At 37.4% G+C, this 14,057-nt stretch overlaps 1 protein-coding gene across 1 annotated transcript in view; it reads right to left on the bottom strand.

The window, feature by feature from the left end:
- FAM171A1 (family with sequence similarity 171 member A1) overlaps nucleotides 1–14,057 on the bottom strand; it is a 1,600,715-nt gene that overhangs the window by 96,950 nt on the left and 1,489,708 nt on the right. The window contains exon 7 of the mRNA XM_044067505.1: nucleotides 9,944–10,058. Within this exon, the coding sequence (XP_043923440.1) occupies nucleotides 9,944–10,058 (115 nt within the window). The remainder of the gene's footprint in view (nucleotides 1–9,943; nucleotides 10,059–14,057) is intronic.

Below are 14,057 nucleotides of genomic sequence, written 5' to 3'. Positions count from 1 at the left end.
TAATACTGATAAAGATCTATCCTTCATAACGATAGAACAGAAATGACTATTAGAACCTGAAGATTCTTCAGATATGGTCAGCAAAGATATTCTTGTAATTGGAGATTCAGTTATTAGAGGAACTGATACTTGTATCTGCAGAGATGATAATGAAGATCGAGTAGTGTTATGCTTGCCAGGAGCAAAAATAGAAGATGTGAAACAAGCCTTGGAACACCTTAATGTAAGGAAGTATGGATTTGTTTTTATTCATGTTGGTACAAATGATATCACCAACAAAGATTCTCTGACTTTTAGTCGGGAACTGACAGCCCTCCTAGATAGTATAGCTTGTACTGGTGTTAGGACATATTTTCCACAAATTACCTATAGAAAGGATAGCCAGGTCACTGTGAATGAAAAGATTTTTTGGATAAACACCTACATGGAAAAAATGTCATGTTTTAAAAAATGGAATGTGTAGAGCATCCAAGCCTTCTTTTGGGCACACGTGTTCAGACAGGATTGGTGTGTATTTGTCTAGATCAGGAAAGAGAATTTTTGCAGCAGATATTTTGCAATATTAGACAAACACTAGCCAGGATTTTTGCCAGGTCAAAAATGTAACAGCTCACAGACAGCAACATTTGATGCATCTCTGATGGTTGTTAATGCTAGGAACATTGATGATAATGTTTTTTAATTAGAAAATCTGCTACGTTCCCACAAGATTGATGTTGTTACAGTTTGTGAAACATGGTTAAAGAACAATGACTGAAAACCAGTTCTGGCAGGGTATAAATGTTTTTACTGTAACAGACTTTTTAACAAAAAATCAGACGGAGGTGTTTTGATAGGGATTAAAGACAGCTATGAGACTTTATTATTACATGTTCAATGATAGCACCAATACTATAGACTGTGTAACTGTGATAATAAAGAAAACCCAGGAACATATAACAGTTGGTGATGTGTACAGACCACCAAAGTCAAGTGCAGATGACCTTGGGAAATTCATACATTTCTTACATGAAACACAGGAGGGAAGAATAATATTAGCTGGAGACTTCAATTTACCAGAAACAGACTGGAATAATATTGATTCAACAATGTTAGTAAAGAAATTATTCACAGAGTATATTCAGGAACAACAAATGCTTCAGATTGTAAAAAAAAAACTACCAGGGGACAGAATATACTAGATATTGCTTGTGTTACCAAAGAAATTACTGTAAATTCAAGTCAAGTTTTACCACCATTGATGTGCAGTGATCATGGGGTCATAAAGGTTAATTTGTTGCTAGATAATTCTGCCAAACTGAAATCTAAGCCAATGCACAGAAGGCTAATTACAGATTATAGAGAAGCAAAACAAACAGTTTACTATATAAAACTATCTGGAGTGAGGTGTTCAGTGGAAAAAACTGCAGATGGAATGTGGAAAGTTTTGAAAGAGAAATTGAGTGCAAAAAGTAAAAAAAAAATTAACATCAGGATCTAGGCAAGCAACATCAGTGGGTATATTTCTATAAGAACAAGATACCTGATTAAGGTGAGAGACAAAAATATAAGAAATGAAGAGAGGCTGAACTACAACTTGGAAAACTGAAATAAATGAGCTGGATAAACATATTAAGCATAGTGTTAGACAAGATAAAGAAAAATTTGAAAAAAAAATTATATAAAGATATTGAGCATAATAGGAAACCTTTTTATAGATACATAAGATGTGGAAGGAGTAAAGATACACAAACTGATAAACTGTGTGCAAATTCTAAAATGTATTCTCAGACACAACAGATTATAGATATATTTACACAATCTTATGCAAAACAGTTTGGCTCCACAAAAGGGGTGGTGAGTTGTCCTAGTGACATCCAGGTAACTCCAGATACTGGAATCAAATTAGATTATATTGAAAAAGAAGTGTGCAAACTAGATCCAAACAAAGTGCATGGAGGAGACGGAAGTAACAATGACCTGAGAACACTTAAGCAAGAACTTACACTGCCATTACATCTATTATTCACTAGGTTATATAAATATGGGGAGAGTCCTCAAGACTGGAGACATGCACTTATTAAACCTGTCTTTAAGGGAAAGGAGAGTCGGACAAACCCAGAATCATATAGACCCTTAAGTCTACTTTCATGTTGTGTAAAAATAATGGAGAAGGTAATACTAGACAAGTTATTGTCGGAACTGGATAGGGTGGGACTTGAAACCATACATCAGCATGCATATGTTGAAAATAGATCCATTACCACCTGTAACATGATGTTCTATAACAATATAATAAGAGCTATGAATGAAAAATTGTGCTGTGATGTGATTTATATACATTTAACTTCAGCATTTGCCAGGGTCATGCACAAAACACTGATCAATAAATTAGTACAACTAGGTATTGATGTACTGTTGATAAGATTGACAGCTGCATGGCTTACAAATAGGACCATGCCAAGTATCACACACCAACTGGACAGGTGAAATCCTTGGTTACAGTCAAGGTGTCCCACAGGGCTCTGTACTAGGCCCTTACTTGTTTAGATTGCATCTTTCAGACCTTACTTTTTCATCTGAGGTGTTCTACAGTCTATATGCTGATGACCTGAAATTGGGTAAACTGATTACAACTGTTACAGATATGGCATGTCTGCAAAATAATTTGACTAAATTGACCATTTGGGCACAGGAGAATAATATGTTGATAAATACATCAAAAACTAAGCATGTGAGATTTGGGAGACAAACTGAAAGGTGAATATTTAATACAGCACACAGTGATTGAAACTGTAGACTCATTTAAGGACCTGGGTATATGGGTAAATTCAGCTATGATTTTTTTCTAATCATATCAACCAATTGGCCAGTGATAGTTATAGAACTATAAGCTGTATAAAAAGATTTATAAAGTCTAGGAAATCAAACATAATGAAGTCATTGTTTGTTGGTTACATTATACCCAAACTTGAGTATGGAATAACAATATGGAAACCCTATAGGAAAACAAGCATGAATAAACTGGAAAGAGTACAGCGGAAATTTACCAAGGGCATCCATGGATGTGAAAATCTAAGTTATTATGAAAGACTAAAATATCTGAACTTGTACTGTGTGTCTCTTACAGATATTTAAGAGGAGATCTTATTCAGGTATATAGGGCATTTAGGGACAACTACCTCTAGGAATGTTTGGGGTTATCAAAAAGTACTCGAGAATCATCATTTAACCTATGTAGAAGATTCTATAGGAATGAGAAGCGTACTAATTGGTTCTCTGACAGAGTAGCTGATGCTTGGAACAGACTACCAAATTACATTAAAGCAAGTACTAGTTTAGATACAGCAAGTGTTCTGGCATATTGGCAAGCTAGAAGGACTTTAATGCCCATGCTTGAAACATTTGTATGTATACTCTGATAACACTCCTTGATAGGGAAGGCAATCTCTAACCTCCAGTCCAAATAAAATTCTTGGCATCTTCTCATTCTATCATCTTTCCCTCTATAGTAATTTGCTTCCAATACCCTGGATCTTTAGCCAGTTTTCCCCAATAAATTCCAGCCCCCATCTAGCCTATTTTCTGCATCACTAATTATACTCATCCCCATCAGCAGAATCACCCTTCCTGTATTGGCTTAGTTCTTAGAATACTTTCTGCTACTTTATGGATATAATATTTTGTATGATTGTTATTCTCATTAAAATCTGTATTAAAAATCCCAGCCTCTCCTTGTTTCTTGAGTTTCCCTGTTTCCTCATCATCCCTTCCCACTTTGAATTACAGGTTTCTGCTTGTGGTATATATAGGAGCCTTAACTGTGAAGCTCTGAAATACCCCTTCAATTGGGTAATCCCAATCTGCCCTGCTCTACTGGAAGCATCTTATCCCACTTGATTCTTGCATCTTACCCTCTCAGAAACAATCCTTAAGCTCTTTATTAACTGATATCCACAACTTTTCCTCTGGTTGATAAAAATATGCCTGACCAGTATACAACACTAAACGGACTAAACATTTTAACTGCTTGTATCTTACTATCCATATCCATATAACAGAGCTTCCAATTTATCAGCTTTTGTATTTTCTTCTGTTTAGTCTCTTCCCACATATCCTTGCCTGTCACACCAGAATCATTTTTAATCCATACTCCTAAGTACTTGATTTTATCATGTCCCCATAAATATGTGTATTGCTGAACCAATTCTTGCGTGGGTACATAATTTACAGCTATTCCCTTTGTTATAGATTCACTAATTTTGTATCTCAAAAAGATATGAAACGGTCTCAAAAACATTCCACAACACTGAAATGTCTTTTTCTGGTTTATCAGGGATAAAATATCATCTGCAAATAGAGCTCTTGATTACCATACCAATTATATCCTATAATCTGAGTCCCTTATTTTCTTTGCCAATGGTTCGAAATATAATGCAAATAAAGGGGAAAGAGGACACCATAGCCTGGGTCCTCTGTTTAAGCAGAAATCATCAGACAAGAACCCACCCACTTTAATTTTTGAATGTGATCCCTCATATATCCTCCTAATCAACCTTAATTTTATCAGGGAATGCAAATTATTTGATTGCCTTGCTCAAAGTCTCTGTCAAATGCTTTCTCTGCATCCAGATCCTACAACAACATTGGTATTTTCTTATACTCTGCTTCCCTCTGGATCATCAATATTCTGTTCATGTTGTTAAATGTTTGCCTCCCCTCCAAAAAAACCCACTGATCCATATCCATCAATTTTGATACCACTTTTGCAATTCTTTTAGCCATTATAGACAAACACTTTATAATCATGGTTTAGTATTGAAATGGGCCTGTATGAAGCTGGATCTAACAGGTCTTCACCCTCTTTTAGATATTACAGCTACTACCGCTTTTTTCCAGGATGCTGATACTTCTCCTCCTCTTAAAATACTGCTAAACAAAACCTTCCAGATCTTTATCAGTTCTTCCCCTCCTAGCTTCCAAACTTTCAAAGGAATACCATCTATTCCTTAGGACTTTCCTGTGGATTGGTTATACATCACCATTTTTATCTCATTTCCTGATATCCTGTTAGTAATGGAGCCTCCTCTACCTCTAACCTTGGCGCATTTAATTCTTTCATAAATGTTTCCATTTGTACCTTTTCGTAATTTCAATACTTCTATGCTTTATACAGCCTTTCATATAATTTCCAAAATATTTCTAATACCTCTACAGGATCTCTTATCTTCCTAGTTAAAGGCTCCTTAAGCTTGGCGACACCCCTTTCTTCTCTCTGTTGCCTGAACTGAGCTAAAAGTTTTTGTGCTCTAGAGTTATTATCAAAAAACAGTTGCTTAACAGCAATCTTTTTTAAACTCATGCATATTATCGAGGTAATCCATTATTTTTTGTTCAGCTTCGTGCAGTTGCTCCTCTTCTTTTTCTGTGAGACTCTGCGGTTCTGCAACACCTTACATTTGACAGTCCCTCTAAATAATTATTGTTCCTTCTTAACCATATCTCCCTTTCTTTTATTTCCACTGTGTTTTTAAACTCCACTTTAATTTTACCCCACTCCCTAGGTGTACTTTCAGAAGAAATTTCTATCTTCTCTAATAGCTCCTGAATAATTTCCACTATCCATTCCTTAAATTCCTCTCTTTTCTACAGTTAAGTGGGAAAGTTCCAGTGTCTCATTTTTATTTCATTACCATGTATTTGTATTCTAATTATTATTTGTGCATGATCTGAAATAGTTACTGGGTGTGTATCAAGACTTTCAATTATATTCACATGTTTCTGTGAAATGTAAATTCTGTATAGCCTAGCCCAGTTTTTGTATCTTGGGAACTAATATTAGTAAATTCACTCTGAACTCCTAGTACTGAATTCACATCTTCCATGCCAAACATGCTCATAAATTTTACAAATGGAGAATTGTATCAGTTCACTTAAGTCATATACAATGCTCTATTACACTTCTAAAAAACAAACAAAAAAAAACACATGTAATACCAGCTGCTCTAAAGTCCTACAGCAAGTTTTTATTACTATATAGTCTTCATGCATTTCCCAGCTTCTCTGGCTCTGGTAATGTAGCTCTGTCCTGGTCCCACTGCAGCAGTAGCCCTGAAGTTGCTAATGAACCGTATAGGTATTTCAATTATTTATCCCTCTTTAGTCAAACCTAATTTTTTATTTGCGTATTTGCTTTCCACCTTTTTGTAACGTTGTATTTAACTTTTCTAATACCTTTCTTCCCCATTTCTATTTTCTCTTCTATCCCATGTGTTTTTTTGTTTGCTTTCCTTTATTTTCTTACATAAAATAGATTCTGGGACTGCCATTTCATTCTCATATCTAAGGAGTTTATTTTTTTAAAATAGTTTACCCTCTGTCTTACACTTTCATTTTCTTTTGTTTTGTAACTTGAGGCTTTTTAATGTACATTTTAACCCCCTCAAAAGCTCCCAAGACTGAGCCACTGTTACTGTGTTGTGTATGTATACTATATGTGTACACACACATACATACAAATTTATTTATATATATTTATATTGTATAGGTGTATAGTTCTACATTACAAAATGTAGAGTCACTGAAACACTATCATTCTTTTCAGATTGAAACACATACACACATCCTACTACTTACATATAGCTCTAACATTGAACAACGGGGAAACAAAATTCCCATTTCCTGCTGCATCACAACCTCCCCCAAACCTGTAAACTGTGTGTGTGTGTGTGTATATATATATATATATATATATATATATATATATATATATATATATATAGAGAGAGAGAGAGAGAGAGTGTGTAGGAATAAAAAGTGTACACACCCCCTGTTAAAATGCCAGGTTTTTGTGATATAAAAAATGAGATCACAATAAATCATTTTAAAACTTTTCCTACCTTTAATGCTTTAATGTGACCTATAACCTGTACAATTCAACTGAAAAACAAACATCTGTTAAGGGAAAAAATATAAAAAATAAAAAATGTACAATAAGCTGGTTGCATAAGTGTGCACACCATTAAACTAATACTTTGTTGAAGTACCTTTTGCTTTAACTACAGCATTCAGTCTTCTTGGGTACACACCTGCCATAAATTAGAGAGACTCTGATTAACCCCAAAATAAAGTTCAGCTGTCTTGGTAGGATTTTCCTGACATTTACTCACTTGCCTGCTACAGCAAAAGCCATGGTTCGCAGAAAGCTTATAAAGCATCAAAGAGATCTCATTATTGAAAGGTATCAGTCAGGAGAAGGGTACAAACAAATTTCCACAGCACTGGATATACCATGGCACACACTAAGACAGTCATCATAAAGTAGAGAAAATATGGAACAACAATGACGTTGTAAAGAACTGGACGTCCCTCCAAAATTAATGAAAAGACAAGACAAAAACTGGTCAGGGAGGCTGCCAAGAGACCTACAGCAACACTGAAGGAGCTGCAGGAATTTTTAGCAAGTACTGGTTGTGTACTACATGTGACAACAATCTCCCATATTCTCCATATCCTATGTGATAGGGCTGCAAGACAGAAGCCTTTTCTTACACAGAAAAACATCCAGGACCAGCTAAACTTTGCAAAACAACAAGTCAGGTCTCCCAAAAACATGTGGGAAAATGTGCTATGGTTTGATGAGACCAAAGTTGAAATTTTTGGCCAAAATTCCAAAAGGCACTTTTGGCACAAAAATACTTTGCATCACCAAAAGAACACCATTCCCATGGTGAAGCACGGTGGTGGTAGTATCATGCTTTGAGACTGCTTTTCTTCAGCTGGAACTGGGGCCTTAGTCAAGGTGGAGAGAATTATGAACAGTTCTAAATACCAGTCACTTTTGGCCCAAAACCTTCAGGCGTCTGCTAGAAAGATGAAGAGGAATTTCACCTTTCAACACAACAATGACCCCAAGCAATCATCCATATCAACGAAAGAATGGCTTCACCAGAAAAAAAAGTTTTGGAATGGCCCAACCACAGCCCAGACCTAAATCCAACAGAAAATCGGTGGGGTGATCTGAAGAGGGCTCTACACAAGAGATGCCTCACAATTTGACAGATTTGGAGCACTTTTGCAAGGAAGAGTGGGCGAACATTGCCAAGTCGAGATGTGCCATGCTGACAGACTCCAACCTAAGAAGACTGAATGCTGTAATTAAATCAAAAGGTGATTCAACAAAGTATTAGTTTAATGGTGTGCACACTTATGCAGCCAGCTTGTTGTACGTTTTTTATTTTTTATATTTTTCCTGTAACAGATCTGTTTGTTTTTCAATTGAATTGTACAGGTTATAGGTCACATTAAAGGTGGAAAAGTTCTGAAATGATTTATTGTGGTCTCATTTTTTATATCACAAAAACCTGGCATTTTAACAGGGGTGTGTGCACTTTTTATATCCACTGTGTGTGTGTGTGTGTGTGTGTGTGTAAACATAATATATATATATATATATATATATATATATATATATATATATATATACACACACACACACACACACACACACATATATATACACATACATGCACGTGTGCACATGCATTCTTATTGTGCGTCTGTATATGCATATATGTGTGTGTACATCTCTCTCTCTCACACACACACACACACACACACACACACACACACACACACACACACACACACACACACACACACACACGTGCGTGCAAGTAACTCCATACATACAGATAGTAAAACTGTAAATATGCACACATTATTTCAACTATAAAGTATTGTTTATGGCTGTGGAATTCCTCTGTAAAGTGTTTGATGATAAAATGACATGCAAAGGCCAGATGGCTTGGAGAAAAAGGCACACTCTTGGAATTACCTACTGAGATTTTCAACAGTGTTTAAAGGTCAACTGAGCAGAAAACAAGTCATTTTGGATTTACTGTGCTGATGTGCACATACATGTTTGCATAGAGAGGTTCTTAATACATATAGAACTCTCAGAACAGTGAAAGAACTGACATTTTATATTTTTACACCTTCGTATCCCTAAGATCTCCTTGGTAAAATACATACCAAGATAAGATGTGAAAGCATAAAACATGAGTCTTTTATTGTTCTGACAGTTTTGCCTTTTGTTACAGCAGCATTGTTGTCCTTTGTCCCTTAAAAGATACAGCAGACAGACACACAGAAACAAAATGCAAAATGTGTCACATAGAGAAGAAAATGCAATCTATCACACAAACACAGTATGCATGATTATCTCTGGAGAACTAAAAATTAATTGACTTAAGTAATGAATTCAGTTCAAGTAATGTCCATAGGGAATGTAATGAGTTCTACTGCTCAGTGACAAATCTACCTACTTCTGCAAGAAGCATGTTTCACCGCCACGTGTGCCGCCATATGCAGATTAACTCCACCCTCCAGAAGTGAGTGGGTCACACCCCTTCACTCCTTCCCCTTCCTGCCTGTACTCTCCAGCACTAGGTCCACTAATCAAAGCCTGGTCACCTGGGTCTCAATCAGAGCTGTAGCCATCTGTTCCACACAACCAGGCATATTTATGCCATTTGGAACTTCTAGTGTACCACCATACATCACTCTGTATTATGTATCCTTCTTAGACTTGACTTATATTATCTGTTCATATTTACTGTTTTTATTTCTGTTGTATATGATTTTTCCAGTTTAAATAGTTATACTTACTGCTTTATCGCTGCTTTGCTCATGATTCATTACTGAACTTGTCAATGCCTTTAGAAATTACATTCCTTATTCTTTTTTGCTTACAGTTATACACTTTCTGTTTATGATTTTTGTTGCATCCTATTGTGGCCTAGGATGTGCCTGAATAGGGTTCCTTTGACCCATGTGCTTACGTGGTTAAAAAGTGTTAAAATATAAAACAAACAAATGTTAACAATACTTTATAGTTAAGTGTTGCATCTACTGAATTATCCATGCACAGTATAAAGACACATTTTCACAAAGTTCAGCTTACCTGCAATAATAGAGGAGTAGGCAAAGTAAAACTAGCAGAATGATGGCCATTCCTCCCAGTATTGCCAAGAGGAAAAATGTATGGTAGGTGGTTATGTCCTTCTTTGTCACTGGACCTGGAATTTTAAAAATAATAATAAACAAAAAAAAAATGTTGATATGGTTTGACACTTTAGGTTGTTAGTAATGGCATGCAGACGTAAACACACCTGCTTAATATGGTTTCTCTTCAACTTTCTCTCCACTATTCAGTATCTGCAATGGGTTCACAATACAGGTGTCACAATAAATTATAGTGTGCTTACAGATGCAATTCAGCACTTTTCTGTTTACACTGCTACTGTTTTTACTCCTGTTCTTTCAGTCTGCCCCCCCCCCCCCCCCCCGAGACATTAGCTAAAAGTTTCTGAAATTATAACCACAGGACTTGAGCTCCAGTTTGAATTTTCCCTAACCCTCTCACCCTTTTCTTCTTGTGGCTTTAAAGGGCTGTGGTCTGGCTTCCACCACTTATGGTAATCTGACTTCCAAAGTCCCTCTCTCCCCAATTTCATTGCTATTGTCTCATGTGTATCATGTTTAAGTACTTTCCCATCCACTGTTTTCCACATACTCATAATACTAAATGTCCATCCGGCAAACCGATACTGCACTTGAGTAAACCTCCCTCACAAAAATTGTCTCCTGCTCATTTCCCTAGAGCTCCCAACTGCTTAGGGACCTTGCTACACCTTGAGGGGGTTCTGAGTTAATCTTCCTCTATCCTTGGCAAATAAGAGATTTATTTTATTGATTTGCACTTCAGTTAACTCTTTAGGGTAATACTGCTTTATTTGTTGATTTTGCCATTAAGTCATTCTAAAGGTCTGGAATACCTGAAATTGCCTTCTCAATGTAGTTTAAGTTGCTTTGTTGTGCATTCCACTGGCAAGTAATCTTTCTTGGTGTTGTTATATCATGAGATTAACAGTGCCCTGTACAGACACAAATGCCCAGAAAGTAAATTTTGTCTATAAAACTTTTCTTAGAACTGAAACCTATAACTTAGTGTGGTTAAAACAAAGCCATTCATGGAGACAAGCTTAGAGCAGCTAGTTAGCACATTAAACAGCACTACTACCAAATCTTAGCACAATATAACCCAGTCTAGTGTCAAACCCCAGAGATTACCCAAGGAGACCTCTGTATAACCAAGTCCACTACCTACAAAAGCCCACTCAAATACAGTTCTGGACAAGATGGATATGCAATTTCAAAATGCCTCCATAGCCAGCTTGGTAGATATTGGCACCCTGAGACAATGTAGCAATTGTCTTACGTTCACAGAAAACCATTTAATCCTCAACATAAAAAAAAATAAATAAATAAACTATGCGACAGATGCACGCACAATTTACTGCAGGCAAAAATCTCTCATACAAACAAGGTTGTCAAGAACACCCGCATTATGTCTAACCACACAAAAAGACCAACTTACGCTGAGGCACTATAAAGCAATCTTCCTAAACCTCAAAGATCTCCTAAGCTTATAAACGGCAATGCCTATCCTCAGCAATATCTAAAACACTCAGCAAAAGCAACACCAAATGCCACACACACACCCTACACCAAGTGGAGCCCCAAGAGGAAAACCCATAAGGCAAGCCAAAACATTACCCAGGACTCTTGTCATAGGGGACACTATTGTATGACACACAGATGCCCTGCTCACCAGACTGAACAAGATAGCACTTAGTTGTTTATCTACAACCAGGGTCCTCAGAGTTACACACTTAGTCATTATACCACAGTACCAGTATGATTCTATCATAGTCTATGCAGGCATTAATGACCAGAGATGTACTTTCCAGACTACATGAAGTGTGACATTGTTGATCTCTCTAACATGTTAATTAGGCAGGTACGTGCATTGCATTTAGCAGTATTCTACCTTCACCAAGGATTATGTCACAGTAAGAATAAAAGATGACTGACATCAATAACTGGCTTAGTTTCTGGTGTCTTTCCAGGGGGAATTCAATATTTGTCAGGATGACCAGCTATGCTTAATAGATCACATTGCTCTGCAAAGAATGGTCTACACCTGATTCCCTTAGGCTTCAGAATATTGACTAAAACTTTATCCACCCCCTTAGGGCTTTATTTAGGTAATGCCAAATTTACAAACCTACAAACATAGCAAATAAAACCCAAAGAAACCTAAAGGTATTACTGCGCAATGCTAGGAGAAGCCTAAATAAGAAACTCCACACCCTACAAGCTCTCACTCTGGAGAATATGGACATTTGTGCCATTATTGAGACATGGTTTACATCCATGGAAAGTACTCTGGCAGTGCAAGGCATAGAGCATCGGCTGCACAGGCCAGGAGAAAAAGTGAAGGAGTCTCAAACTACAATAGCAACAAGCATAACTCTACAATGGTTAAAACAGGATGATGTCCTGGAATCCTCAAATTTATCCACTTGTGAATCACCACAAAGTCCTATACCATATCTTAGCATAACTAAATATATGGCTATTGGTCACCCTTTATGTACCTAGAATCCCACAGCTCATTCCTAGACCTTCTGGAGACACTCAACATTAAAACAAATTCCCCCTCTACAGACTGCCTCATACTTGTAGGCATGACGATTCGTGGACTTTAACATAAATACCCTTGACCAGATAGTGTGCAACCCACCAGAGGTTCAAACATACTGGACCTGGTACTCACAATATGGGAGAGCACTGCACCCTCCACATTATCATGTCCTCACTGGTGAGGTGGGATCACAAAGCTGTCTCCTTCAAAATAAAAATCAACTCTGTAACCCCTGCAAACCCTGTAACAGTTAGGAACTATTCCAAGGCAAGCTACAACATATTAAGCCTTAGTTTGTCAAAATTCACTCCCTTTCCAATCCCGAGTTCAACAGCAACCTATGTGGAACTGGTCACAAAGACCCTGTACAACCACATAAATGGCTATATAGAGGCTGCTGTAACTACAAGAAGTCCAAAACAAACTAAAAACAAACCACACTGGTGGAATCCTAACCGTAGTAGGGTATACAACAAAAGGAAAAACAAAGGTCATGGCTAAAATTAGGAAGAGAAATTCCCATAACGATAGGAGCTCTCTAAATAGGAAACCAAGTGGACTAATTAATTCCAACAAGGCTGACGATTAGGTCAAGACAGCCTCACAGGCTAAAGACAACCACAAGACCTTTGACATCTATGTCTGAAACCTCAGTCGACACACATCAGTGTACCAAACTGCTGGTCAACAGTGCCACCTTCAATGAGCACAGCAACATGGTGGACTTACTGGCTGACAAATTCAGCTCAGACTTCACTCCCAATCCCTCACCCTCCATAAAATACCTACTGACATAACCTCCCTGCCTAACTATTAACAGGAAGCAGGTCTTGGCAGTGCTCGCTAAGCCCAAAAACACAGCTTTAGTAGACTCCAATAATACCCTGGGATGCCTCCTGAATAGTTTGACGCATGACTACCAGGACCACCTGAGTCACTTTTCAGCCATAGCCTCAAAACAGGCTTTGTACCATGTGAATGCAGGACTGCAACAGTTATCCCACTTCATAAGTCTGACTAGGAACAAATTATCATGGAAATGATCAACAAAGACACAGGTCATAGGCATTTAGCTCTGTCAAGGGAGGTTCATGCAACTAAACCTGGTGGACTTCTTTGAGAAGTTCACCAAGGCAATGGAAGACAGGGAAAACAGTGCATACTGTCTACCTGGACCGGACTGAGGAATTCGGTACAATATCCAATTCATTTATAGTTGACAAAATTACCTCACTGGGCATAAATCCCTGCATAATTCATTAGATTGCCAACTGGCTCACAAACAGGACCCAGGAATTAAGAGTGGTGATAACACCTCCACTAAGAGACCTGTCACCAGTGGTGTACCGCAGAGCTCCATGCTGGGACTACTATTTGGCATCCACTTTTCAGAGGTAAAGGCTAATGTCAACCGTCTTTGGCTGACCAAATTTGCAAATAACTGCAAACTGGGAATACCACAGATTCTCCCCAAGACACACACTTCTTACAAGAGGGTCCAACACAGACAAATGATTGTGCCAAAGTC

This window comes from Protopterus annectens, chromosome 3.part1 (assembly GCF_019279795.1).
Source record: "Protopterus annectens isolate FY-2018-M chromosome 3.part1, PAN1.0, whole genome shotgun sequence".
NCBI lineage: Eukaryota > Metazoa > Chordata > Ceratodontiformes > Protopteridae > Protopterus > Protopterus annectens.
The sequence above is the reverse complement of the archived record's forward strand: the minus strand, read 5'-3'. Positions and strand labels throughout refer to the sequence as shown.